The sequence below is a fragment of the Balaenoptera acutorostrata genome, chromosome 20, assembly GCF_949987535.1.
Source record: "Balaenoptera acutorostrata chromosome 20, mBalAcu1.1, whole genome shotgun sequence".
NCBI classification, from domain to species: Eukaryota; Metazoa; Chordata; class Mammalia; order Artiodactyla; family Balaenopteridae; genus Balaenoptera; species Balaenoptera acutorostrata.
This window is the reverse complement of record NC_080083.1, coordinates 5,786,931-5,813,821: the sequence shown is the minus strand read 5'-3', so window position 1 is coordinate 5,813,821 and position 26,891 is coordinate 5,786,931. Positions and strand designations below refer to the sequence as shown.

The window sequence follows — 26,891 nt, the reverse complement described above, 5'->3', positions numbered from 1 at the left end:
CCATGGTTGATACGGGGTCTTCCCTTTCCTTAGGGTTGTTTGATTCAGTAGGAGTAGGTAGAAGAAGTAAGTCAAAGAGCTGCCTGAACACTGTCTCAGCTGAAAACCCTTGACTGGCTTGGTTCACAAGAGCTGATTGTGCTGTCACATTGGGAGCTTGAAACTGGCTACCACAGAAATGGGCAAATCCTACAAATTGGAGCATTTTTTTTTCCTGGAGCGCTGGTTGTTACACGTTTACCAGCACACCTCTGCCTCGTGAGAATATGAGGCTGGTGTTGCCAGATCTTTTACATTTTAAGGAGAAGCTGAGAGTCCAGATTTTTATTAAAAATCTCTAGATTTCTAAAAGTTGGCAATTTATTTAATTAAAAACAAAACCTGAGCTGAACAAACAAAACACGTCCACTGACTGCATTCACCTCCAAGTAGTCACCTCACAACTTGGAACCAGGAATGATGCTTCTGTAAAGTCTGTTTGAATTTTGTGATATAAGATGTAGAGTAAAAGAAAATAAACCTTTCTTGAAGTACTAATTCTAGGCCTAGAATGGTTCTGAAAATCAAGAGAGAAGCATAAGCTTCTTGCCACAGTGTCTATTGGGATCGATAACCCATAATTATTTCTACCCATCTTTATGTCCACCTCTTTCATCTTTGCTTTTATGATTTTCTGCCCCCTCTCCTGGTTGCTTGCCACAGCTTCTGGAGAGCACTTCTTGTTCTCATCAGCTAGGCTGTGCTGCTGTTACTGCCTCACTTAAACCCAGGACCGTTCATCATGAATAGTCACACCTGTGGTGTCCCGATGCAGCACTCAGTGCCTGGGGTTGCTGATGGGCTGTCTCCGTGTGTCCCCACAAGGAGCCCAGGGGAAGAGCAAAAGGTGGGAGCCACAACAAGGTCAGCAGAGACCACTTCTTGGGCTCCAGAGATATAAACAAGTTCCACATGGAATTGGGCTTTTAAAAGAAGCAGGTTCTTGTAGAGTGGAGTTAGCCAGACAAGGCAGGGGAGAAGTGGTTATGTGTGTAAGCTCTGAAACCACACTGCCAGTGTTCAGTTCTGGTTCTGCCACTTTACTAGCTGTGTGACCTTGGGCAAGTCCATGTCTCAAGTTCCACATTTGTAGGGAGTTAATAATACTAATACCTACTAGATGCAGTTGTAGTAATTATTAAGTGAGTTAACATATGTAAAGCACTTAAAACAAAGCCCTACACATAGTAGGCACACAATAAATGTTAGTCTCTGTTATGATGCTGATGGTGGTGGTGATGGTGATAATGATAATGATGGTGATGACCATGATGATGGTGGTAATGGTGGTGGTGGTGGTGGTGATGAGATGATGATGGTGATGACCATGATGATGATGGTGGTGGTGGTGATGATAATAATGATGGGGATGACCATGATGATGATGATGGTGGTGGTGATGATAATAATGATGGGGATGACCATGATGATGATGATGGTGATGACCATGATGATGATGATGGTGGTGATGATGATAATAATGATGGTGATGACCATGATGATGATGATGGTGGTGGTGATGATAGCAATGATGGGGATGACCATGATGATGATGATGGTGGTGGTGATGATAATAATGATGGGGATGACCATGATGATGATGATGATGATGGTGATGATAATAATGATGGGGATGACCATGATGATGATGGTGGTGGTGGTGATGATAATAATGATGGGGATGACCATGATGATGATGATGGTGATGATAATAATGATGGGGATGACCATGATGATGATGATGGTGGTGGTGATGATCATAATGATGGGGATGACCATGATGATGATGATGGTGGTGGTGATGATAATAATGATGGGGATGACCATGATGATGATGATGGTGGTGGTGATGATAATAATGATGGGGATGACCATGATGATGATGATGGTGGTGGTGATGATCGTGGTGGTGATGATAATAACGATGGGGATGACCATGATAATGATGATGGTGGTGGTGATGATAATAATGATGGGGATGACCATGATGATGATGATGGGGGGGGTGGTGGTGATGTTCATGATTACTATCATTATTACCTGAACCCTGTAGGAAATGGGTTGAAGAAAAGTAGAAGGCTGGAACACACAGGACAGGGAAGAAGGGTCTACTCCTCAGAAGTAGGTCTCAGAAGTCTCCCCTGCACTGTTCACTCCTTCTCAGCCGGCCAGGTTCTGGCTATCTTAACAAACTTAACAGTGTCCTAACTGATGAGGCAGTGCCCAACAGCCACTGTCCCCAGTGCATAGTAGACAGACGCTGTGAATTTGCCTTACAGTATTTTGAAACTGCCCAACACAAGGTCAGTGGTGAGTTCAAGATTAATTCCCTTTTGCTTCTGGAATTAAATGAAATAAATTCAATCTGGAATTCCCTGATGCTTCCACACTCTCGTCTAGGAATACATCATAGGAAACATCCTCAAGAAAGTGGTCTGACAACACCCTGGGCAAAATCTGAGCTAGTACCATTTAAAATCATAGACCCATCCAAGGAGAAAATTGCACTAACTGTTCATGCTGCAATCCAGGCTGGCATATTGGTGCAGAAGCTGCACCAGCTGTGACAGTTCTACCCGCCCTACCCCTCCTCTCCTCTCCTCACATGTCTGTGCCCCTCTTTCCAGTAACTTCTACAAAAGTGAGCATGCCTCGGTATTCTTGGAGGTGGAAATTTTCATGTCTCTGTCAGATTGGTCAAGCAGAATTGCATATCCAATTGGGAAAACTGTGGCAATTCCAAGAACAATTACTCTGTTATTTTTAAAACGTATAAGATACTACATACTTTTTTTGGGAATTTTGCTACTACGATTGCAATCAGCTCCCTAGGCCTTGTGTTATCTGGGCCAGGGGACATGCGCCACTACTCTGTACCTCCAGCCCCTGGTCCCCCTCCACACTGCCTGGTCAGGCGTCCCTGCTACTTTGTCCCTTCCATAGGTACGAGCCCTGGCAGTGGGCTGGGCTGGGGCAGCAAGTGGCTAGAAGCAGCGGAGCAGCTAGCAGGGACTCGGGAGCCCATCATAGCAGTGTTCCAAGTACTCAAGGAGCTGAACAAATGCTAGCATCTCAGAGCCAAGGGAACTCCCATGTAACACCCTTTATATAGGAGTTTAAGGTCTAAAGTAAAAACATAGAAATATTTTTTTAAATGTAAAAAGTGATGAGTGGTTTGTACTTCCTGAAGGCAGCAGACTCCAATCTGCCACTGCAGAGAGAAGCATGGAGTGAGCCAGGCAGGATTTTAATAACGCATGGCATCTGGGGGCAAAGGCTGGAGAAGAGAATGACCCCAGGGGACCACAGAATGAATGGGCCACTTCCTTAGAATGTAGGGGGGCAACGTAGAGGGGTGTGGAGAAAAAGCTGAGAGGAGGAGCATAGCCTAGGGCTAGCCGATGACCTCCTTAAAATTTATCACCTGCAGGTAAGATGGGATGACTTTGATACTTCACCAGTGTGTCTGATGCAAGGCCCTACCTGGGTGGGAGGGTATAGGGGCAGAACCGTCTGTGATCACTAACTTCCAGTCTTTGGAGGGAAAGAAGTCATTCTTAAGATATCCAGTCAAGCCACTGTGGTCAGACAAGCACACGTGGCTTGTGCAGATAGCAGGACTGATCATTTGATATCAGAGCTGGCCTGCAATATAGAGAAGTAAGACCTACACATGCATCTAAAATATAAGGCAGAAAGGAAGTTCCATTCAAGAGGTGCAGTTAAAGGCTGTAGAAACTGAAAGAAAGCGAGCGCATCTAGTCAAGAGGCAGTGGAGGGTCATGAATTGGAATGGGGCATTGTGGTCCAGGGGCAAGGACACTTAATTGGCCACCAGCTGTCCTGAGAATGGACAGTGGAGGGTGCCGGGTGGGGTGGTGGCATCTAGCCCCGTGCTGCTCCAGCGGTGGGCCAGCAGCGTCAGCATCCCCTGGGAACTTATTAGAAACGCAGACTGTCAAGCCCACCACAGACCTGCTGTAACAGAGTCTGCATTTTCACAAGACCCCCAGTGGTTCATAGGCACCATGAAGTTGGAGACAAGCTGCCCTGGGTGCAGTATTCTCCACCCTGGCTGCACATTAGAATTGCCTGGCAATTCTGAAAAATAGCAGTGTACAAATGCACAGTCTCCACCCCAAAGATTCTGATTTCATTGGTCTGGGGCAGGACCTAGGCATCAAAGTTCAAAAAAAACCTTCCTGCGTGGTTCTCATGTTCAGCAAACATTGAGAACCAGAGCTGAGAGGGAGACTGTAAAGTACAGAGAAAATCCTTGAGGACCGTGGAGCTTGGGTTCACACCAAGACCCACAGGATCAAGCCTGGCTGGTCCAGGTGAGTGGGCTGCAGGGACACGTCCTCTCCATGGCAGGTGGGGCGGAAGGATCGGAGGACTCGGGCTCCTTGAGAGGTGGAGGGGGGTCAGTCTGCAGGTATGAGTGGAGACACCTGGGCAGAAGCAAGTACGAGTCGAAATCCAAGAATTGACTGGACTGCAGTGGTTCTTGGACTACAGCATGCATCAGGATCACCCGGAGGGCTTATTAAGAGATGCTTTGTTGGACCACACCCCCAGGATTTCTGATTTGGTCAGTCTGGGCTGGGGCCAAGAATGTGCATGCGAATTTGGTAGGACCCAGGGACACAAGGTGTGGAATGGTGGACAATTCACTTATATCTTCTTGGCCTCAGTTTCCTCATTGGTGAAATGTTTGGTCCAGATCATGGTTTTCTCAACTTAGGCACTAAGGCTGTCTTTGGCCTGAAAATTCTTTGTTGCAAGGATCTGTCTTGTGCATTTCAGGATGTTTAGCTACATCCGTGGCCTCTACCCACTAGATGCAAGCAGCAACCTCCCCCCTAGTTGTGACAACAAACATGTCTCCATATGTGGCCAAATGTCCCCTGGGGAGGGCAGGTGCAAAATCACCCCCAGTTGAGGACACTGGTTTCTACATAGCTCTCCATTTTTGTTTGTTTTCTTAATGGGTGGAGAAAGCACCTTTTTTATTTCATGGAAACCTATGTCTCTGAACTGTAACAAACATGATTATTTTCAGAGCAAAGCAGATTTCTCTGAGACGGTATATATTAGCTGAGGAGCTGTGCGTGGCTGGCAGTGCTCCTGCTGGTAGAAGGCCGTGTGGCGAAGTGGCTGAAAGCATACGCTTTGGCCCCAGACTGCCTGATTGTAACGCAGGTTGCCCCACTTACCAACTGTTAGACATCTGGCAGGTTTCATTTTTCTTTTAACCTTTTATTTTGAATTTATTTTAGAATTGTAGGAAATCATAGAAAACCAATTACAGAAAAGTTGCAAAATAGTATAGAGTTCCCTCATGCCTCCCCTAATGCCTGCATCTTCCAGGACTGTAGCACAGTCTTCACTGCCTTCAGCCTCAGTCTCCCCATCTATGAAATGAGGATGCACCCATCTCATACAGCTGTTGAAAGGACTGAATGGGTTAATTCACATAAAATTCTCAGAAAAGCGCCTGATACATATCAAGTGCTCTGTAAATGGCAGTTATTATTTCGTTATTGTTCCCCATGGCAAAAGTGATGAGTCGTTAGTGGGGAAACGGACCCCCACGAGTGAGGAGTGTACCTGGCACCTTAGATGCAGTCCGTAGCTACCTGTGTGTGCACCTCCACCTGGCTGGGCTGCGGTTCACCTGCTTGTACCCTCCCCCCACCCCACCGCCTCCTGGAGGACCTCCGGACTTTACCAGGCCCCCTGCACCCCGGGCACCGTTACAGTCCAGTGCTTGTTCCGTGGACCTCGGCTGCTTCTAAGGCAGCAAGGAAATGCCAGGCAGATGGCCTCCTGTCCTGCGTGAGCCGGGCCGTCAGAGGCTGCTGTCAGCACTGAGGCTCCAGCCTTAACTGCCTCCTCGAGTCTGTCCAACACTCTCCCTCAAGAGCCCCCGCAGAATTTTACACAAAAGCACGGATGCCGCAAGTCCTACAGTGCCTCACAGACTCTCGCTGAGCGTGAGGTGTCTGGGCCTCGGGGTGCAGGAGAGAGTGCTGAGTCAGAGCGAATGGCAGAAAGGGTCCGGGCCCTGGCCTTAGCCCGAAGGTGTCAGAGCCATTTGCAAGGAGTAATGAAAGTCCCTTCCCCACTCCGCCACAAGGGGAGAGCTCTGTGTATTTTACAGGTGGCAGGACCGGGGCGGAAGGAGAGACCCCCGCCTTCCCCACTCGCAGGCCTCGTGGGGTGATGAGGGTGGCGAGAGGCCCCATGGCCCAGCATGCTACGAGTGCCACGGGAACCAGCAGAGCCCAAGCTATTTGGCCAGCGTGCTGGGTGCTGGAGGCTGCCTCTGCCAGGACACGCTGACATGCTGTGCGCGGAAAAGACGTTTCAGCCTCCAGCTAACTGCTGTGAGCTCAGAAGCGTTCTGTCATCAGAGCTTCACTTGGGGAAGCAGCTGAATCCCAACTGTGGACCCGCCAGGCGTTCTGGCAGATACCGCCCTTCCAAGCACTGGAGAGAGCCTTGCCCATGGTGGATGGTCCAGCTGCCTTCAGGCTCTCTTCCTCTCTCTCTCCTTCTCTCTCTCTGTCTCTGTCTGTCTGTGTGTCTGTCTCTCTGGCCCAGCTGTCTCTCTGTCTCTGTCTCTCTTTTAAAAGTGTTCCAGCTTTAATTCTCTCTGTCTCTGTTTCTATCTGTCTGTCTCTTTCTTTTGTTTATGGTCCAGCTCTCTCTCTCTCCCTCCCTCTCCTTCTCTGTCTCTCTGTCTCTCTCTGTCTCTGTCTCTCTCTGGTACGTAGTCCAGCTGGCTCTCTGTCTCTCTCGTTTAAGATCCAACTGTTCCTCTCTCCTTCTCTCTTATATACACTCCAGCTGTTTTTCTCTGTGCTTCTCTCTCTGTCTTTCTGACACACACACACACACACACACACACACACACACACACACACACACACACACACACACACACACACACACACACACACACACACACACACACACACACACACACACACACACACACACACACACACACACACCCCCCCCCCCCCCCCCCCCCCCCCCCGCAGCCCAACTCCACGGAACCCCTGACTATTCCAAACACCCTGAGCACAGCTGATATGCACGAGCCTCATTCAAACCCTTGCGCTGGCCCCAGCTTCCCGGCTTTGCTCTCAAGAGCCCTGAGAGGCTAGAAATACTGAGACATCCCAGGCCTGGCTGGACAAGTGAGCCCCTTTTGTCCTCCCTCCTTCTGTTGCTGATCATTATCACACACGCTTTTCCAAAGCACCAGGTGTTCATTTCTGTCTCTCCTTCCACTGCTACAAGTATGATCTGTAATCTAGGTTTAACCAGGTCAACCTTCAGCTTATTAAATCCCCTCCGGCTCCAGACCACATTTAAGGAAAAGTCTAATCTCTTTAGAAAGGCATGAATAGCCCCTGGGGACCTGACCCAGCCTCCCTTTGCTTTGTCCTCCCCTCCTCACCATACGCTCCATCCGTACCGGAGTCACCTGTGTTTTCCAGGTCTGTTCTAGAGATGTAGCCGGGGGAGTAGCCGAGAGGGTTAGATCCAGATGAGGACACACTGCAGTGATGGCGGCGGTCACATCAAGAGTTCCCATGTTAGCTGCTATTTTTGAGCATTTTCTGTGTGCTAAACTCCTTGCAGACTTTATTTCATTTACTCCTTAGAACAAGCCTAGGGGGTAGGTCCTAGCGTTCTCTCCATCGTGTAGCAGCTAAGAGCCCAGGCTCCGGAATCCACGTGCGTGGATTCAGAGGCAGACGCCAGCACTTAGCAGCTGTGTAGGGCTCAGCAAACTACTCCACCTCTGGGTGCTTACAGTTCTTTATGGAGAAAGGGGACGATGGTACTAAAGAGCCCCCGCTCAGAGCATCCTGGTGAAGGTCACATGACGTAATACAGAACAGTGCTCAAGACAGCGGTCAGTGTGGAGAGGACTGGCGGTCAGAGTTGTCTGCTGTTCACCCCCGACCTCTTAGGCACCATGTGATAAGCGTGGATATGGGGATACGGGTGGCCAGATTTCTCGTGGACATGCACCCAGTGCCCATCGGTAGAGAGCCCAGGGCGCAGTCGCCAGTCCTGTCCTTCCGTGAAGGGGGGCCCAGAGCAAGTGTTTGTGTTGTGTGACCACAGGGTCCCAGCCTTAGCTACCACTCCGCCTCTGGTACGCGGAGGGAGCATTTTCCAATGGCTTGTTCACCAGGTAAAAAGCATTCAAGATGCAATTCGAGATAAGAAGCAGCGGTTCAGCTTCCTTGGAGAGGAGATTAGCCTGAACCCTTCTGTGGGCATCTTCATCACCATGAACCCAGGCTACGCCGGCCGCACGGAGCTGCCGGAAAACCTCAAGGCTCTGTTCAGGTGAGCGTCTGCTCTGCCCCGTGCAAGGGCCCCAGAGAGAAGCTTCTTTTATTTTTTCCACTGAAAATGTATGACATATATATTAAAAGAAATGTGGAACATATAAAAAGGTAGATTTTACAAAACCACGTTTAATGCCATCACCAGTAAAATTATTTTTTGCTTAATTGTGTTCTTTTCTTTACAGGCATATAAAGTCATGCATTTGTAGTCTACATGTGTGGTCTACACACAGTTTTGTATTGTTTTGTTTTTTCATTTCATAGTCTATCATAATCCTATCATAAATGGTTTCTTCTTCTGTTAGGTATTCTTAAGAAATCTCATTTCATAACTGCATTTTATTCTATCAAATGCATGGTCCGCAATGTAGTTAACTAGTCCACAGTAGTTAAATATAACAGTTAAAATAAATTTATTCATCATGGTATAATATACATAAGTATTTTTTTTGTATGCATGATTATTTTCTTTGGCTAGTTTTCCAGGAATGGAATCACTGAATTAACAGGGAGGAACATTTTTAATGCTCTTGATACACATTACCAAATTGCTTTCTACAAAGAGCTGTGCTGAATGACCCTCTCACAGGTGATACATGATAGCACCTCTTTTATTTTACCTTTGCCACCAGTGGATATTGCCACACTTTTAAATCTTCTTTATTGAGATAAGAAAACACAAAGGCATTTCCTAGCAGGGGCTGGAGTCTTCGTTCTTTTTTCAGAAAAGAGAAGTCAGCCCAACGAAGAGAAATCTGAAAGATCCTTCATGGCTTCTGATTGTCTGTCTACTGAACTGGTACCCGAGAGAGAGGCTGTGAGAGCGAAAACAAAGCTGTCTGTCTCGTCTTTGGACTGAGACCCAGCGCTCTCTGTTGGAGGCCCAGGAAGCCACTGGAAAGCTCCCTGTGTCCTTCAGTCCCTCACTTTCACTGCTCCAGGGGTGGGGCGGTACCTCCTCCTTCAGGCAGGCCCCCTCCTTAACCAAGAATGTCAGCAGGTGGGAACTGGTGCCACAGAGTACTATGCTGATAACTATTTGCTTATGCAAAGTATTTATTAAATAAACTGTGTGCTATGAACCATGCTGGACAGGGGTTAGCACCCTGATAAGAATTATTCCTTACATTTTTTCCCCTGAATTTAAAGGGAACATATACCCATAGAAGAAAATTTGGGGGAAAAACAGAAAAGTACTTGTAAAAATAATAAATACAAACATCTACTTTCACATTTAACTCTCACAAAAACCCTATGAGGTAGATACTATTAGGATCCCCCTTTGAACTGTGAGAAAACAGATTCAGCAGATTGCCCAGGGTGGTAACCGTAGTTACTAAGGTTAGCTAGTAACCCAATCAGTAAGCAGCAGAACTAGAGTTTGAACTAGGCAGTCTGATTCCAGACTATGCTCTGCCCACTCCAGTCCTATCATCCAGAGAAAGCCAGTGTGTGACCCCTTGCCACCTGCCTTCCAGTATTGTGAGGGCAGAGTATTTCTTTTTCAAACTTGGGATCAGACTCTATAGAGTTTAGTACCCTGCCTTCATTAATTAATGTTTTCCTGTGTCATTAAGTAGTTCTTCTTATACAGCATTATTTTTCACAGCTGCATTGCACTCTGTTGTACGGATGCATATTTAACCTTATTTTAGGTTACAAATTAATTTTGAGAATCTAAGTATTTGCTTGCTCCTTTGAATTTGAATGCAATTTAAAATAATATAAAGGAAAAATGTACTTGAATGATATGTTTTTGAAAATTTTATATCAGTGTAGGGAAAATGCAATTAAATAAATGTAACAACTTTAGTCTTCTATCACATACCTAATGAATTATTTTTAAAATAAAATGTTTCTAGACCTAGAGGGGGAAAAAATCACAATAAATCCTTATATATAGACAAAAATCCCCTTCTATATTCTCATATTTGCCATTTTGTGGCAAAGTGGGGTTCATAGGTGCCTACTTCAGACCTCAGCATTAGGTATTGACATTTGTATGCAAATAAGCATAGAATAAGTTTGATCATCTAGACTTGGAGGAGACAAGTTTTGAGGAGGAGAAATAGATTCTCATTTTCTTGCAGATAACAAGAGAGACTCTATTCCTCAACCTTAGCCCCTAATCTATGATAGAAGATCACTAATTGGTAATCTGCTAATTACTGAGGCTTTACTAATCTGTGCCTTGTATAAGGCACACTGGACCCAAGTTACAAGACTTGCATTGTAGCCCCACCTCTGTCCGCATCTCCTCACATCATCCATCACCTTGAGCAAGAGAGTTTACTCCCTTTATCCTTACTAACTCATCTTAACATTGAAAGTCTTCAATGAAATAATTGCTAAGGTCTCAGTTTTCACACTCACACATGCCTCCATCCGTGATCTCAGCCAGTGTCTCTTGTCTTACAAGCTCCCCTCCACTGCATGGTTGGGACTGTCTCAGCCCTCTGTCTCCCTTACACAGGCCTTGCGCGATGGTCGTTCCAGACTTTGAGTTGATCTGTGAAATCATGCTTGTGGCAGAAGGATTCATTGAAGCACGGTTACTAGCCAGGAAGTTCATCACCCTTTACGAGTTGTGCAAAGAGCTTCTCTCCAAACAGGTACAATCCCTGGTTAGACCAGGCGACTGGTTGCGTGTGATTGTCCCAGCTCTGGATGGGTTCTGGGGCCAGTGTGTTAGGGAAACATTAGAACCTTCTCATAGAGAGTCACCGTGCCCGTAAGCATGTTAAATGCTCTAGAAACATATATAATAAAGATTCATGTTCATTTTCTTAGCCCAGGATTAAAAAAAAAAACGGTTTGGCCACAGAACTCCCTTTTTTTTTTTTTTTTTTTTTTAGAAATTCACGTTCTTTTATTTATTTATTTATGTATTTTATTTATGACTGTGTTGAGTCTTCGTTTCTGTGCGAGGGCTTTCTCTAGTTGTGGCAAGTGGGGACCACTCTTCATCGCGGTGCGCGGGCCTCTCACCGTTGCGGCCTCTCTTGGTGTGGAGCACAGGCTCCAGACGCGCAGGCTCAGTAATTGTGGCTCACGGGCCCAGTTGCTCCGTGGCATGTGGGATCTTCCCAGACCAGGGCTCGAACCCGTGTCCCCTGCATTGGCAGGCAGATTCTCAACCACTGCGCCACCAGGGAAGCCCAGAACTCCCTTTTTTATAGAATACTTAGCAGCACCTCATAGATGACCAGTGTCCCATGAGAAACATTGCAGTGGCGAATGAAAGCCCTTGGAGGGAGTGGTCTGTACCTGAAGGAACGAGAGGTGGGAGGAAGGTTGGGGAGAGAGAGTCAGGCATTAAGCAGTACCACGCTGCTCATTGCTGCTGGTCCTTAAGTGTGGCTTCTGCCCAGGGCCGGTCCCCTCCCAAGAAGAGACCTTACAACATGACCCAGAGCCTCCAAGGTTTATGCCTTAGATGGAGAATTTCTTGGTGTCACGGACAGCCAATCAAGCTTCCTAGGCGTTCCCAATGAGTTTCTCTTCCCTTTGGGGTGTTTACTTGGATCACCTTTGCTGCCACAAAGTGAGCTCTCTCAGTCCTGTGAAATCTGTCCAAAATGGATTTAGGAAAAAAAAAAAGCCACCTCCCCTGTTTTCTCAACACTTCCCAGGCCCTGGCTCACTGCGTCCTCTCTGTCGGTTCTCAGCCACCATTGGCTTCAGCCCAGTGACTCGCTTTCCCGTCTCGATCCCAGACTTCTCTGTTGAACTCAGAGCCTGTATATTCAGTGGTCTATGCCACAGGTCCCCTGATTTTCTAAAATGCACCTCCAGCTCAGTATCTAAAGCCAGTGGTCCTGCCAGCTCCACCGCAGGCCCACTGCTGCATTCAGGGCTTCAGGAGAACAATCGCTTACTCACTTGCTGATTCTGGAAGCCTGGAGTTATCCTTGACACCTTCCTCTTCCTCAGCCCCACACCTAATCATGAATGAACGGCTGTTCTTTCTACCCTGTGGATATTTCTCAAATACTTCTTATTTTCTTTCTACCACTTTTGTTGCAAGCACCCATGTCTCTTGCTTGGAAGTTCCTCTCTACTAGTTTCTCTACCTCTACTCCAGTCCTTCATGTCTGTTCTTTAGCCACCAACTGGAGGGGTCATTTAAAAATGGTCCTCACTGTACTTAGGATAAAGACCAGCGTCCTTATCACTGTCTGCAAAAGACCACATGCGGCCCTGTCTCCTGCCTCTTCTGAGGCGCCAGGTCACAGCCCTCCCCGGGGTGTGCTCCTGCACCTACGCTGCTCTTTGAGTTCAGTGTACGATGAAGGCAAAGGACACAGTGGCTGCGCCTGGGCTAAGGATCAGACTTCCCTGAAGAAACGATATCAAGGAAGACCTGAGGGGACTTCCCTGGAGGCACAGTGGTTAAGAATCTGCCTGCCAATGCAGGGGACACGGGTTCGAGCCCTGGTCCGAGAAGATCCCACATGCCGCGGAGCAGCTAGACCCGTGTGCCACAACTACCGAGCCTGTGCTCTAGAGCCCGTGAGCCTCAACTACTGAGCCTGTGCTCTAGAGCCCCAGAGCCACAACTACTGAGCCCACGTGCCACAACTACTGAAGCCTGCGCGCCTAGAGCCCGTGCTCTGCAACAAGAGAAGCCACCACAATGAGAAGCCCGTGCACCGCAACGAAGAGTAGCCCCCGCTCGCCGCAACTAGAGAAAGCCCACGTGCAGCAATGAAGACCCAGCACAGCCAAAAATAAATAAATAAATAAATAAAAAGTTGAAAGAAAAGGAAGACCTGGGATCCAGTCAAGCACAGATGAGGAAGAAGTGCAGTCAAAGCCAGAAGGAACGGGATGTCCCCAGCCTCAGGAGTGGGGACCTGAGTCAGTTTTATGTTTCTGCGTTCCCTGCACACTGAATTGTCCTCTGTAGCATGCATCACAGCTCTAATTAAATAACGACCTGCTGTGAAGCAAGTAGCAGAGCTGGGACTTGAAACGAGGTCTGTCTGAGCTCAGAGTCTGTGCTCTGAACTGCACGCTGCACCCCTTCCTCACCACTCCACTCCGAGCCCTGGTGTCAGCAGTACGCTCCACCCTCCCACAAGCCTACTCTCAGAACTTGTGACTTCTGGGTTCCTCCTTTGACAAAAATTTTAAGGAACTTTTCTTTTTCTCCTTTTCTCAGAGTTTGAAGGCCTCTTTCAGGCAAGTACGCTCACCTTCAGCCATCTCTGAGAACTAACACATCTCCCTCCTTGACAACCCTTCCACCCTCTGAATGTTTAAGGAGTAGCCAGATAGGTTTGGAAGCGGTCTGTTTAACCTCCCTGACCCCCAGCCCTCCATACGCTCTGTGTCTGCTTTGTCGTCATAACAGCCAGAAAAGTAACTAATGTCAGACGAGGAACTAGGATCCTGGATCATGATCTACTATTTCGTTAATCTTTTCCTTTGCCTCTGCCTTGGCCTCAGAAGTGACCTAGTACTGGTGTGCTGTCTAATTCTGCAGACACCAGCCCGAGCCCGTAGGGTTGTGCATCCCAGCAGCTCTGGTCTAACCCTGCTGCCTTCCCGCAGGATCACTATGACTGGGGCCTGAGGGCCATCAAGTCTGTGCTGGTGGTGGCGGGATCCCTGAAGCGAGGAGATCCTGACCGGCCCGAGGACCAGGTCCTGATGCGCTCCCTGCGAGACTTCAACGTCCCCAAGATTGTGACAGATGACATGCCCGTGTTCATGGGCCTGATCGGGGACCTGTTTCCTGCCCTGAATGTCCCTCGGAGGAGAGACCTCGACTTCGAAGCTTTGGTTAGGAAGGCTGTGGTGGAGCTGGAGCTCCAGGCTGAGGACAACTTTGTGCTCAAGGTACAGGGTTTTCCCTCCCGACATTTATTTGTCTCCTAATTCTTTTCTTGGACAATGGATTACACTTCATCCTTAATCCAAAGTGTAGCTTTAGAGGTACAGATACTTACTGACTTTGTGATAACTCAGTTCATCTCAGTAGCTCTTTATTGGGACATCCACAGTGTGGAATGTGTGGTGAGGAATGCAAAAGAAGGACAAAGCCCCTACCGTCAGGGGGTTCACATTCTCATGGGAGGAGTGAGACACGGGCTTTGCTATAGCACGTGTTCCTTTCATGTGAATTACTTCATGCACCATTATACAGGAATGACAGTCAGGTGAAGTGGAAGCTGTGTTGGTTCATGTGCATTTTTCTGATCTTGAAAATGCTTTGAAGTGATCAAGGGCAAGCTTTACACATTAAAGAAAAACCTGAGGGTGGTAGATAGAATAATTCCTCCCCCTACCCCGCCAAAGATGTCCACATCCTAATCCCCAGAATCTGTGAACGTGTTACATTACGTGGCAAGGGGGGATTAAGGTCGCAGATGGCGTTAAGGTTGCTAATCAGCTGGCCCGGCTGTGGGGAGATGATCCGGGTTTATCCAGGTGGCCCAGTAGAATCACGACGGTCTTTCTAAGTGAGAGAGGGAGACAGAGAGTGTCAGTGACCCCACGGAGGAAGGCTCAACCAGCCACTGCTGGTTTTGAGGGTGGAGGACGGGGCCGTGAGCCAGGGAGTGTGGGCAGCCCCTAGACGCTAGAAAAGGCAAGAGAACCGACCCCCCCCCCCCACACACAGAGCTTTCAGAAGGAATCAGCCCTCAACACCTTGATTGGAGCCCAATAAGACTTCTGACCACCCGAACTGTAAGATAATAAATTTGTGTCATTTTAAGACATTAAGTCTGCAGTAATTTGTTACAGCCATAGAAAATGAATACATTTAGCAATAGACATAGACTTTAAGAAAGAAAACCTGAAACTTTAGTGCAAGTATAGCTAGTCTCATGGCTGTAGGAACCATGGAGGTTTGTGCTGTTTTCTGGGGAGGCTCAGGGTGGGTGAAGTCACTTCCTCATGTGTTTAAACAGTGGATTAGTGAAGAAGGCTCCATCTGCATCCGATCTTAGTTCTTTATTAGAAATTCATACACCCGTGATCTACCTCTCGAAAAAAGAAGCACAGGCCCCCAGATTTAAGGTTTCAGAGGATGAACGGACGTGAGGTAGGTTGCAAATGCTCTAGTGACTTCCCTGTGCTAGTGTTTTTATTGGGATTAGGATGCATTGTTGAGCTTTGAGGGCTTTGGATACAACATTCTGTACATTTTGAGTGGTCTGCGCAATCTTGTTTTTCCATGAGTCTGTTTGCAGAAGGTAACATTTATTAGGATGTATCGATGTTGTTACAGTAGAAGTGCCTGCACACAAATAACTAAACCTGGAAGGAGGATGTGACAGGTGCCACAAGAGAGGGTCCTGGAATACAGGGATAAGGACAGAATTTTTTTTTCCTGTACTATTACTTCTCCAGGATATGCCACCAAGCTGTTTCACAGGAGAGAAAGTGCTCCCCCTTGAGGAACTTACAGACTGGGGGCTGGTTCCTTCTCCACTCCAGGTGGGGTTTCTAGCACACAGTACTTGCATTGGTTGAGATTAAGCTCTGGCTACAGATAAACAGAACTGGTGTCTGCTTTCATTTCTGAGATTACATTTTACAGAAGAAAGCAAAGCATCACCTGGTTCTTTGCAGCTGTGATTGGTTTTGCCCGTGGAGCAACCCCCACTCCCAACCTCTCTCCTCTCAAGTTTGGTAGATAGACTTTTTAAAGGTAGAGATGGGCAGGAAGGCCTCCCAGATAGAGGGAAGAGGGTCAGCCGAGGGTAGACGGGGAGACATAGAGATTGTACAAGCCACAGCAAGAAGTCCAGTGTGGCTAGAGAAAAAGGTATTGGGGTGGGGGAGGGGGAGGGAACAATAGGACCTGAAAGATAATAGGCGGCCGTGTTATAGAGGGCTTTGGATGCCAGATGAGGGGTTTCCTCTGAAAGGCTCTGATCCTGGGGGCACCCTCACCCCAGAGATGAGTTAATCCGACGAGGCTCCTAGGATGCAGGCCCTGAGGCTGACGTCTTAGAATCAGGACAGTCCACATCTTCCCAGCCTCTCTGAGGGTCTGCTAAGGCATACGACCCTCCTTCCCCATTTTCTGCACTTTTTTCTGCTCAGAATCTCACTCTTTCTATTTACTTGTCAGTTGCCCCACATTGTTTCCTTCTTTTTCTTCCCTTCTTTTCATAAGCACTTTCTGCTCCTTTGATAAGACAGATGCCATCTACTAAAGGTTCTTGCAGTAGATGATGTTTTCTACCCACTTTTCATTTACACTGTCCACTTGAACTGTTTTCTTTGAAATATAGTTGACTTACAATGTTGTCTAATTTCTGCTGTATAGCACAGTACACTTGAACTTTTTAAAGTTAATTCATCAAAAACCTCTAGGGAAGCTCTGGTTTGAGAAGGCATCCTGCAATCTTTTAAAAGTGATAATATAATTAAAAAAAAAAAAAGGAATAAGCCCATAGAAGTATGAAAACTGGGAAGGGGATATAAGAATAAATTTCTGGAAAGATGGGAAGAGGATGAAAGCAGGTTGACAGATCAAACAGAGCAGGGGGGCTGCAGGCTCAAATATGCTTAGAAAGGGCTTCAGGGGAAGAGGAGCCAGGAGGCGGCCAGTCTGCCAAGCAGAACCCTGGAGAAGCTCAGGGCTTGGAGTAGGCAGTGAAGGAGGGCAGGGATGGGGAAGAGGACTGAGAACATGGGGGGCGCATTAAGCCAGTGGGGGAGGGCCTTAAGTCTGTTTACCCAGTCATTTTACCACTTGGCTCCCCACACTCTTCTCCAGCACCCCCTTCTAGGCCCAGGTTCCCAAGAATGCGGACCATGCACAGCCAAGCATGTAACTGCAGCCAAAAAGAAAAGTCTAAGGGAATTTAATAAACTCTTTAGGAGGGAAACTATGACTGCTCTAAGGGTTTGAAGCCCATACTTTCTGTTTGGGCTCCTCGGCCTGAAGGCCAGCACCTGCTCACTCACCCACAGGTAGAAGAATAAAGACAAAGGCCAAGATCTGACCGGGAGCACAGACCTCCCTCTCAGTCCTCCCTGCCTGGAAGGAGACCCGCATATCAAGCCGCAGACAGCACCCACCCCAGCCTCCTAGAAAACACAGTGCAGCTCTCCGTTTAAACCTGAGGCTCACCAAATACTGGAGGCAACCAACAACACAAGAGACAGACAGACCAACAGACACCCACACACAAAGGCACATACACACGCAGCAACTGACTCTAGGGGAAGTTAGGAAGAGAACGTTTTAAAGTCCTAATTAGTATCCTTAAAGAAAATAAAGAAAACGAGATCTATAAAACAAGAATGAGATGCTATCAAAAAATTAAAAGAACTATTGGAGAATTGTAAAGAGCTCTTTGAAATGTAAAATTGAATCACTGGTAACACACAAAATTCAATGAGAGGATTGGAAGGTAAAGTCAAGGAAATCTCCCAGGATGAAACTATATATATATGTATGTATGTATATAACAAAGTATAATATATATAATATACACACAAAGAGAGACAGATAGTGTGAGAGTCAAGGTGACACATAGAGGATTGATCTAGGTTACGTAACGTGTTGCCAATGGGAATTCTAGAAAGAGAGCACTTGCAGAACTGGACAAACATGTGTCCAGATTGGATGGGCTCAGTCAGTACTGAACAGAGTGGATTTCAGTGGACTTATACCAAGACACATCATAATGGAATTTCAGAAGTCATGGGTCACCAGAAAAAAATTAAAGTTTCCTGGCTGGGTGACGGATTGAGAAGGTGGTACAGGTGACCCAGGAAGGAATGAAATTCAGGATGACATCAGAACCTCTCATCAGCAATATCAGATAGTAGAGGACAAGGAAACCATTCCTTCAAAGTTCTGGGGGGAAATGATCTCAAAACTAATTACGTATCAAATTATCATTCAGGATATTTTCAAAGAGTTACAAATTTTACTATGCATGCATCCTATTTGATTAAGTTACTTGAGGACATACTATAGCAAAACGAGGATGAAAAACAAGAAAAATATCATGGGATTCAAAAATTTAAGAATCAAATAAAGGAAGTCCTTGAATTATAGCCGTTAGCAGACCTAGAAAGCAGTCAGTCCAAATCAAGTCAGGAAGTCCATGGTCTCTAAGAAAAAGGACCTGAAAAGTAGATATATTCAAAGGAAGAATAGACAAACAAGATGAAATGTCTCTTGTGTTTTATTGAAATTCTCACTTATGAGAACTAAGGCATATGTCTGTCTTAACAAAGAAAAAGGAAAGCAATTAAAGACACTAAGAGAAGGTTTTTTTTAAAGTAAGTGTGAAGCTGATATTGATCAATATATAGAGTGTAAGAAAAGAGTATTATTTGACCTTGAATTGATGCTCAGAACATCCTCTGTCAAGTCATGACACAAGGCCCACAGAGAACGTGATGTATTCCAGGCAACTGCTTTCTTCTGTAGTGAAAAATATTTACAATTGTAAAAATCTAAGCTGCTATTTGTCTTCAACTCTTAGAATCATGGAAAATAGAGAAGGTCTAAATCTAAGTATGAAACAGAATGTAAATATTATCAAACATGGTAATGTAAGAGTATAATGTGTCTGGCAGAAGATAGGAGATGGAAGAGAGAAGAAAAGGTAAAAGGAAGGATAGAGATACATATATATTTACCTTACAAAAGGTACTGTCAAAAGTTGATGGATTAATCACAGTCAGAGTAGAAATAACCCACTCATCAGTTGATAAATGGACAAACAAAATGTGGTATATCTATGTAATGGAATTTCATTCAGCTGTAAAGAGGAATGAAGTACTGGTACCTGCTACAGCATAGATGAGCCTTGAAAACATTGTAAGTGAAAGAGGTCATTCACAAAATATCACATGTTCTTTGAATCTGTTTTTCTGAAATGCCCAGAATAGTCAAATTTATAGAGGCAGAATGTGTATCAGGGGCTGCACAGGGATGAATTAGGGGTAGGGATGGGGAGTGACTACTGATGGGTCTGGTTTTTCCTTTTGGGCTGATGAAAATGTTCTAAAATTGGATAGTGGTGATGGTTGTATAATCCTGTGAATATGCTAAAAGCCACTGGAAAAAGGTGAATTTTATGGTATGTGAATTATGTCTCAATACAGCTGTTGAACAAAAAGAAGTTTGGAACTAGAAAGCAATTTTAAGTCATTCTGATACCAGGGAATCAGTCAGTAGTAGTTCACGGAAAAAAAAAAAAAAACACCTAGGTTTATAATACAGTCTCCATTCAGTAGCCAGAGCACCATCCACTGCCACCACCTCTCCTGTTCTCTGCCCCCTGCCCTCCTCCATTTTAATGCAATGCCCTCAGGTCAGTTTCATGCTTAAAATCTTCCAAATGCTTTCTGTTGTACTCAGAATAAAATTCCAAGTATCAATTTCTGCATATCTGCCCCTTGCTTACCTCTCTTATCTCATCTTATACTGCTCCCTCTTCCTTTTTAAATTTTTTTTATTTTTTATTTTTCTGTTCTCTGAGCCCTCCAAGCTTGCTGCTGAAGTTAAGGCTTTTGCACTCACTGTCACTCTACCTGGAATGCTCTACCACTGGTCTTCACATGGCTGACTCTTTTTCATTCATATGTTAGCTTAGATGTCAGCTCCTCAGAGACCCTTCCTGATCACTTCCCTCATTTTTATCTGGGAAGATCCTGCTTTGAATCCCTGAAAGCTGAAAACAAGAGCCAGGATTGAGAATCTCTTTTGGGTGATTTTGGGTTTTGAATCAGAGGAACAACAATAGCTTGGGATGGAGGAGAAAAAGATATTGATGCTATGGAAAGCAAAACTCAGTATCCCAATAAATTATCCTTCCACAATGGAAGCTAATTGTCTTGTTCCCCAAAGAGCCATTTATCAGCTACCTTTATATTAGTCTTCATATAAGTGGTACCACTCTACTAATTCCCTTGTTGTACAATTCTAGAATTCTTTTTAACACTCCTATCAATTAAATTTTTTAAAATATAGGAGTCATTTTAAATTAATTTTCTTTACTTTTTTAAAAAATTTTATTGAAGTATAGTTGATTTACAATGTCATCTTAGTTTCAGGTGTACAGCACAGTGATTCATATACATATATCTGAATATATATATATATACTTTCTCAGGTTCCTTTCCCTTATAAGCAGTTATAAAATACTGAGTATAGTTCCCTGTGCTATACAGTAGGTCCTTGTTGGTTATCTGTTTTATATATAGTAGTGTAATTTTTTTAATGTAGAATAAATAAAATGTTTGGGGAAAAAACTTTCTTTTGTCCCACTACCCTGTCAACATTTTAGCACATTTCCTCTTCAGTTCACTTTCCTCAGCTATTAAGGATTTATAGTATAAAGTATGAGGAAACCTGATCTACAATAAAGTTCAAATGTTTTAGCTCATGACATGCAAGACCTTTCCTGATAGGGGTCATCCAACCTTTCCAGCCATCCTTCACATTTTTAAAAAAAAAAATGTATTTATTTATTTGTTTGTCTGTTTGTTTGGTTTTGGCTGCATTGGGTCTTCGTTGCTGTGCGTGGGCTTTCTCTAGTTGCAGCGAGCGGGGGCTACTCTTCGTTGTGGTGCATAGGCTTCTCATTGCAGTGGCTTCTCGTGGAGCACAGGCTCTAGGCACGCGGGCTCAGTAGTTGTGGCTCTCGGGCTCTAGAGTGCGGGCTCTGTGGTTGTGGCTCTTGGGCTCCAGAGCACAGGCTCAGTAGTTGTGGCGCACGGGCTTAGTTGCTCCGTGGCATGTGGGATCTTCCTGGACCAGGGCTCGAACCCGTGTCCCCTGCATTGGCAGGCAGATTCTTAACCACTGTGTCACCAGGAAGTCCTCATCCTTCACATTTCCAGCAAATATTTCTTCAGCACTTGGTCTCTGCCAGATTCTCTGCTAGACACTGAAAATAAAGAAATATCAATAAAAGCCCTGTCCTGCCTGCCTTCGAGGAGCTGATAATCTAATAGGCAGACAGAAAAGTAACCATTGCAATATTGGTAAGTGCTAGGATGCAGGATGTATGTATGGGACACCTACCCCAGGCTGCAGGGTGTGTAGGGGCTGGCCAAAAGAAGGCAGGAGATGGGATCACTTCTGAACAGAAGGCATGGTGTGTTAAAGGCCCAGGCGCAGGAAAGAGAATCATTAAAGAGCTCCAAGAAATCGTCTACCTGGTATGTGTGTGCTGAGGGATGAGAGATAAAACTGGAAGCTGTTTAGGGCCAAGCTGCAAAAGGGCCTTGTAAACCAGTGTAGGGATTTGGGATTTCATCACCAAAACTATGGAGAACCACTGAAGGGACAACGTGATGGCAGTGACTTGATCAGATTTTCATTCCAGTAAGTGTACAACAGTGTAGAAAGGTGAGCCTGGAGGCAAACTAGAACAAGAGTGATGATACCTTCAATGTGACCATTGTCCTCAAGGAGCTCCTTGACTCCAGCCTCATCAAACCATCTGGCCAACCACGTCATGCTCTGTCACACCACAAGCCTTTGTTTGTGCTGTTTCCTCTGCCTGGAATATCCTTCCTGTTCATCTTCTTGGCAAACTCCTACTCATCCCTGAAGCCCCAGTTCAAATGCCCCCTTCTCTGTGAAGCCTTTCGTGTTCCCTTTATCTGTACAAAATCAATTGTTTCTTCCTATCTTCTCCCATAGCTCTTAATAAATACATCAGCTATAGCAATTATCACCTTACATGATAATAATTTGTCAACATGACTTACTTCTCCATCAGACTGTGAGATGACGGAGGGCCGGCGAGTCATCTCTGAATCCCCCTCACCAGGCACACTCCCTAGCACTTTGTTGTGACTAATAATTATAGGATGGAATGAGGAATAAGCGAGTAAATGCATCATGTTGCCCCTACATTTACGACCCCATCACATCTTGCGGGGAGTTGACCTCAGGTCTTCCTGTGTTGACCTCAGGTCTCACTTCAGACACCAGTCTGGCTCACAGAAGAGCAGTTGGGACGTGGGTGAGTGACAGGCTGGTCACTCTGGCTGAATTCCATGTCTCCCAGGTGGTCCAGCTGGAGGAGCTTCTGGCTGTGCGGCACTCCGTGTTCGTGGTGGGCAGCGCGGGAACTGGCAAGTCGCAGGTGCTGAGGTCCTTGCACAAGACCTACCAGATCATGAAACGCCGCCCCGTCTGGACTGACCTCAACCCCAAAGCAGTCACCAACGATGAACTCTTTGGCATCATCAATCCGGCCACACGAGAGTGGAAGGATGGTAAGAGCAGGATACGGCTAGCTCAGCCCCTTAGGCAGAAGAGAATGCAGTAGGGTGAATGCAGAGGAGGGAACACAGGGCTGATCTGTATCAGGTTAGAAAAGAAGGTGGAAAGAATCAAAGAAAGGAAACTGATTTTGGCTTGGAGGGGAACCTCAGCCCTTGGGATAGTCTCTTTCCTTGGGGACTCTTCAGCTGCCTCTTGAGAGAGGGCACCTTAAAGAGGATAAAGCAAGGCAGGCATTCTCAGATATAGTTTTGTGATTCTGGAATGCAAGTCATGGAGTCTCTACGTTGCCTAGCAGAGGGTCTAAGATGTGGGTAGGATAGGGAAGCCCACCGCTCATTCTGAAAAGAGCAGTTCAGTCTAGCATCCCTCAGAGGGCACCTCCCTATCAGCACCGCCCCAGGAGTGCTGGGGAAGCTGCTACAGAAAACTCATCTCAGGAGGATCCTAGAGCCACGGTCCCTTCCACAGCAACCCCATGCTCACTCGGTGCTAACCTCAGCCTCACCTTCAAAGAATTAAAAATCACTGGTAGATGTTGGAAAGTGTCTCCTGTCACTGGGAGAGAGCAGAAGAGAAAATGGAGAAAACTCTCTATGAGCTGATAGGACCTCTTTCTAAAACAAATGTGGCTTCTGGAATGAGGAAATCTCAGCTCCATCCTAACACCCCAATGTTAGTAGTCGTCCCAGTCAGGGTCAAACTGCCTGGATTCCTCTAATTTAGGACCTTCCATCAGAGGCCTAGAACAGTGGGATTTAATGAGCAGCCTCTTTAATTTTTATTTCACTAATAATGAGGCTTAATATGCTTTCCTTCTTATTGGTCTTAGTAATTGGCTCTTTTGTAATTTTATTCCTCCTTATTATTTTCTTATCAGTTTGTAAGAATTTTTTTATATACCAAAGACATTAACCCTGTATCTGTTATATGCATCACTAATGGTTTTTCGCTGTCTGCCATTTGTCTACAGACACTTCATGGCATGTTTACCATGCACTTTTTAAGAAGGAAATATGTCTGTCTAGTCTTTTTAGCACCTGGAATTCCTATTTGGTTTATAACTCTTTCTAACTTTAAGCTATATAGTATCATAAATTTGGTCTAAAAGGTTCTTTTCACGTTAACATTTTTTTATTCATCTAGAATTTATTTTGGGGCTTAGTATGAGGTAAGGTAGAGAATCAACTTTATTTCTTTCCAGATGGATAATTGATTGTGACAGCACCATTTATTAAGTAAACTGTCCTTTCCCTCTTAATTTAAATTCCAACTTGTCATATATGCAGTTGTCCCTTGGTATCCATGAGGGATTTGTTCCAGGAACTCCTGTGGATATCAAAATCCATGGATGCTCAAGACCTCATATAAAATGGCATTGTATTTGCATTATCCTATGCACGTCCTCCCATATACTTTAAATCATCTCTAGATTACTAATAACACCTAATACAATGTAAATGTTGTATAAATAGTTGCAAGTACAGTGTAAATGCTATATAAACAGTTGCTAGTGTGTGGCAAATTCAAGTTTTGTTTTTTGGAACTTTCTAGAATTGTTTTTTTCTGAATATTTTCGATCCATGGCCGGTTGAATCCACGGATGCAAAACTCGCAGATACAGAGGGCCAATTGTATTGACACCTGATTCTGGGTTTTCTGTTTTGTTCCACTCACCTGTTTATCTAATCCTATACTAATATCATTCTATCTAGGTTATAATCATTTTATATCATTTTCATGTCTGATGAGGTAAATCCCTCCTCAATATTTTTCTGTAATTTCTCGGCTAGTCTTAGGCACTTCTTATTCCATACTAAATTTAAGCTCACATAATATAATTCGAATTTTAAACAGTGTTGGAATTTTAATTAAAGTTTTATTAAATATACACATTAAATATGGAGAAATTGAAAAAGATTTATAATAATCATAAATCTGTATTCACTAAACGAGAACTTTCAAGTAAATGGAATATAACTTTTTAAAACATTTTAAGAGAACTTGATAAAAGTAGACATATAGTGGATTATATTACTACACCTTTTTCAAAATTAGAAAGATTCAGTAGACAGAAAATTAAGTATAGACATAGAAGAATTAGGAAATGCATCCATCAAACTCAGTGTAACATGCTGATATAGAACTTTGCATCTTGTAAATAGAAAATACTCCTTTCTTGGTAGGCTCATGGAACATTTCCAAAAAATTAAAGTTTAGTTGGGTACAGAAGAAATTGTAATGAATTCAAAAGTATCAATTTTCACACCACATTGTTTGATACTAATACAATAGAATTAGAAACAAATGGCAAGAAAATGACCAAAAATAATTTTACTATTTACAATCCAGAAATGGTAAGCCCTGGATTAAAGGGAAAATTAAATTGCAACCCCTCTTGGAAGCAATATAAAGAAGAATACTTCATACAGAAACTTCTGGGACACATTTAAAGCCAATAAGGAAAAACTCAACTCTAAATAATTACAGAAGGTAGGCTAGAAATAAAGGAAATCAGTATCCATCCTAAGAAATTATTCAAAGAGTAATAAACTAAACCTGAAGAAAACTGGGAAGAAACCAGTACAGATAAAAGCTGAAATTAGTGGGAAGGAACAAAAAAATATAGGAAGGATAAATAAGTATAAATACTGGTTCTTTGTAAAGACCAATAAGTCAATTGTGAGCATGATTAATTTAATGGGGGAAAGAGAGAGTAAAAGTATGTAAGATTAGGAATTAGAAAGAAGATATAACAGTAGATATAGACAAAATTAAAATGGAAGAGACACAATTAGATGATACATATTTGAAAAACTAGAAGAAATAGATGATCCACTAGCAAAATATAATTTTAACAAAATTTACTCAGTAAGAACTAACACAACATTGTAAAGCAACTATACTCCAATAAAAACTTATTGGAAAAAAGAATTAAAAAATTTACCCAATAAGAAGTAGAAAAAGTAAACTAATGAAAAGGAAAATTTTAAAATAAAGATAATTCCTAAATCATAAAAGGATACCTCTTAATTCATTTTATGAAGCCAAAATAGTCTTGATATCAACCTTTGTGCAGAACCAAAAACAATAGCCCAATTTCACTTATTAATATAGATTTAGAAACTCTGAATAAAATATCAGTAACTAAAATCTGTCAGTATCTCAAAAGAATAATACATTCTGACCAAGTAGCATCTGTTCCAGGAATGTAAGGATAAATCAATTACTTTTAAAGTATTAACATAAAGCATTGACAAATTAAAGGATGAAATAATTTGATCAATAAATAGATGCTAAAAACTCAGTAGCCATTCCTAATTTAAAAAATTCTAAGTAAAATAGGAATAGAAGGAAATGCCTTAAGTACAATTAATACTCTTTACCTAAAGCTGAAAGGAAAAAAAGAGCATTCTGAATGATGGGAAAATAAAGCCAATTCCATTAAAACCAGAAATAAACCAAGGAGACCTATTACCAACAGTATTATTCAGATTTGCTTGGTGGGATTCTGGAAAATGCAGTAAGACAGGAAAATGGAATACATCGTATAAATGGAGGAAAGGAGATAATTATCATTTTGGTGATTATACCACTTTATACCTATAAAACTCTAGAGACACTATTGAAAAATCACTAGAATTAATAAGAAAATGTATTAAAGGTAACTAAGTATAAAATAAAATACACAGAATTTGAAAGCTTTTCTCTATACTAGCAATAGTCAACTAAAACTGAAAGTCAGGAAAAAAAATTCCATTCACAGTAACAGTAAGAACTGAAATGTTTAGGGATACATTTAGCCAAGGAGATACATTGAAAATGCTGTAAAAATTTATTAAGGAACATAAAACAATATTTGAAAAAATGAAAAGACATACCATATTATTGATTGGGAAAGCTTAGTATTATAAAAAATCAATTCTATCCAAATTAAGAGATAAATTTCATGTAACGCCAACTAGAATCACATAGGGCCTTCTCTCAAAGCCTGCGTTTGGCAGGATTTTCCCAGGCTGCAGTTTCAAAGGATGAAAACCTTACCTAAGAAGGTTTTATGTAATTCCATCATGTCACAGTTGCCTGTTGAAATGGTTCACTGGGTCCCTTGTCAGTTAAAAAATAGTACCATCAGGTTTCCTTCTTGTTTTGCTGTTGCTGCTGTTCTTACAAAAAGTTGGGCCAGAGCACAGAGAGAGTGGAACCTTGGGAGTGGTCAGATTCTTAATAGTGTAAGATACAAAGCC

At 44.0% G+C, this 26,891-nt stretch overlaps 1 protein-coding gene across 1 annotated transcript in view; it reads left to right on the top strand.

The window, feature by feature from the left end:
* Positions 1-26,891, top strand: part of DNAH9 (dynein axonemal heavy chain 9) — a 298,166-nt gene that overhangs the window by 118,819 nt on the left and 152,456 nt on the right. The window contains exons 29-32 of the mRNA XM_057536174.1: positions 8,258-8,415; positions 10,891-11,029; positions 13,974-14,261; positions 22,427-22,637. Of these exons, the coding sequence (XP_057392157.1) occupies positions 8,258-8,415; positions 10,891-11,029; positions 13,974-14,261; positions 22,427-22,637 (796 nt within the window). The remainder of the gene's footprint in view (positions 1-8,257; positions 8,416-10,890; positions 11,030-13,973; positions 14,262-22,426; positions 22,638-26,891) is intronic.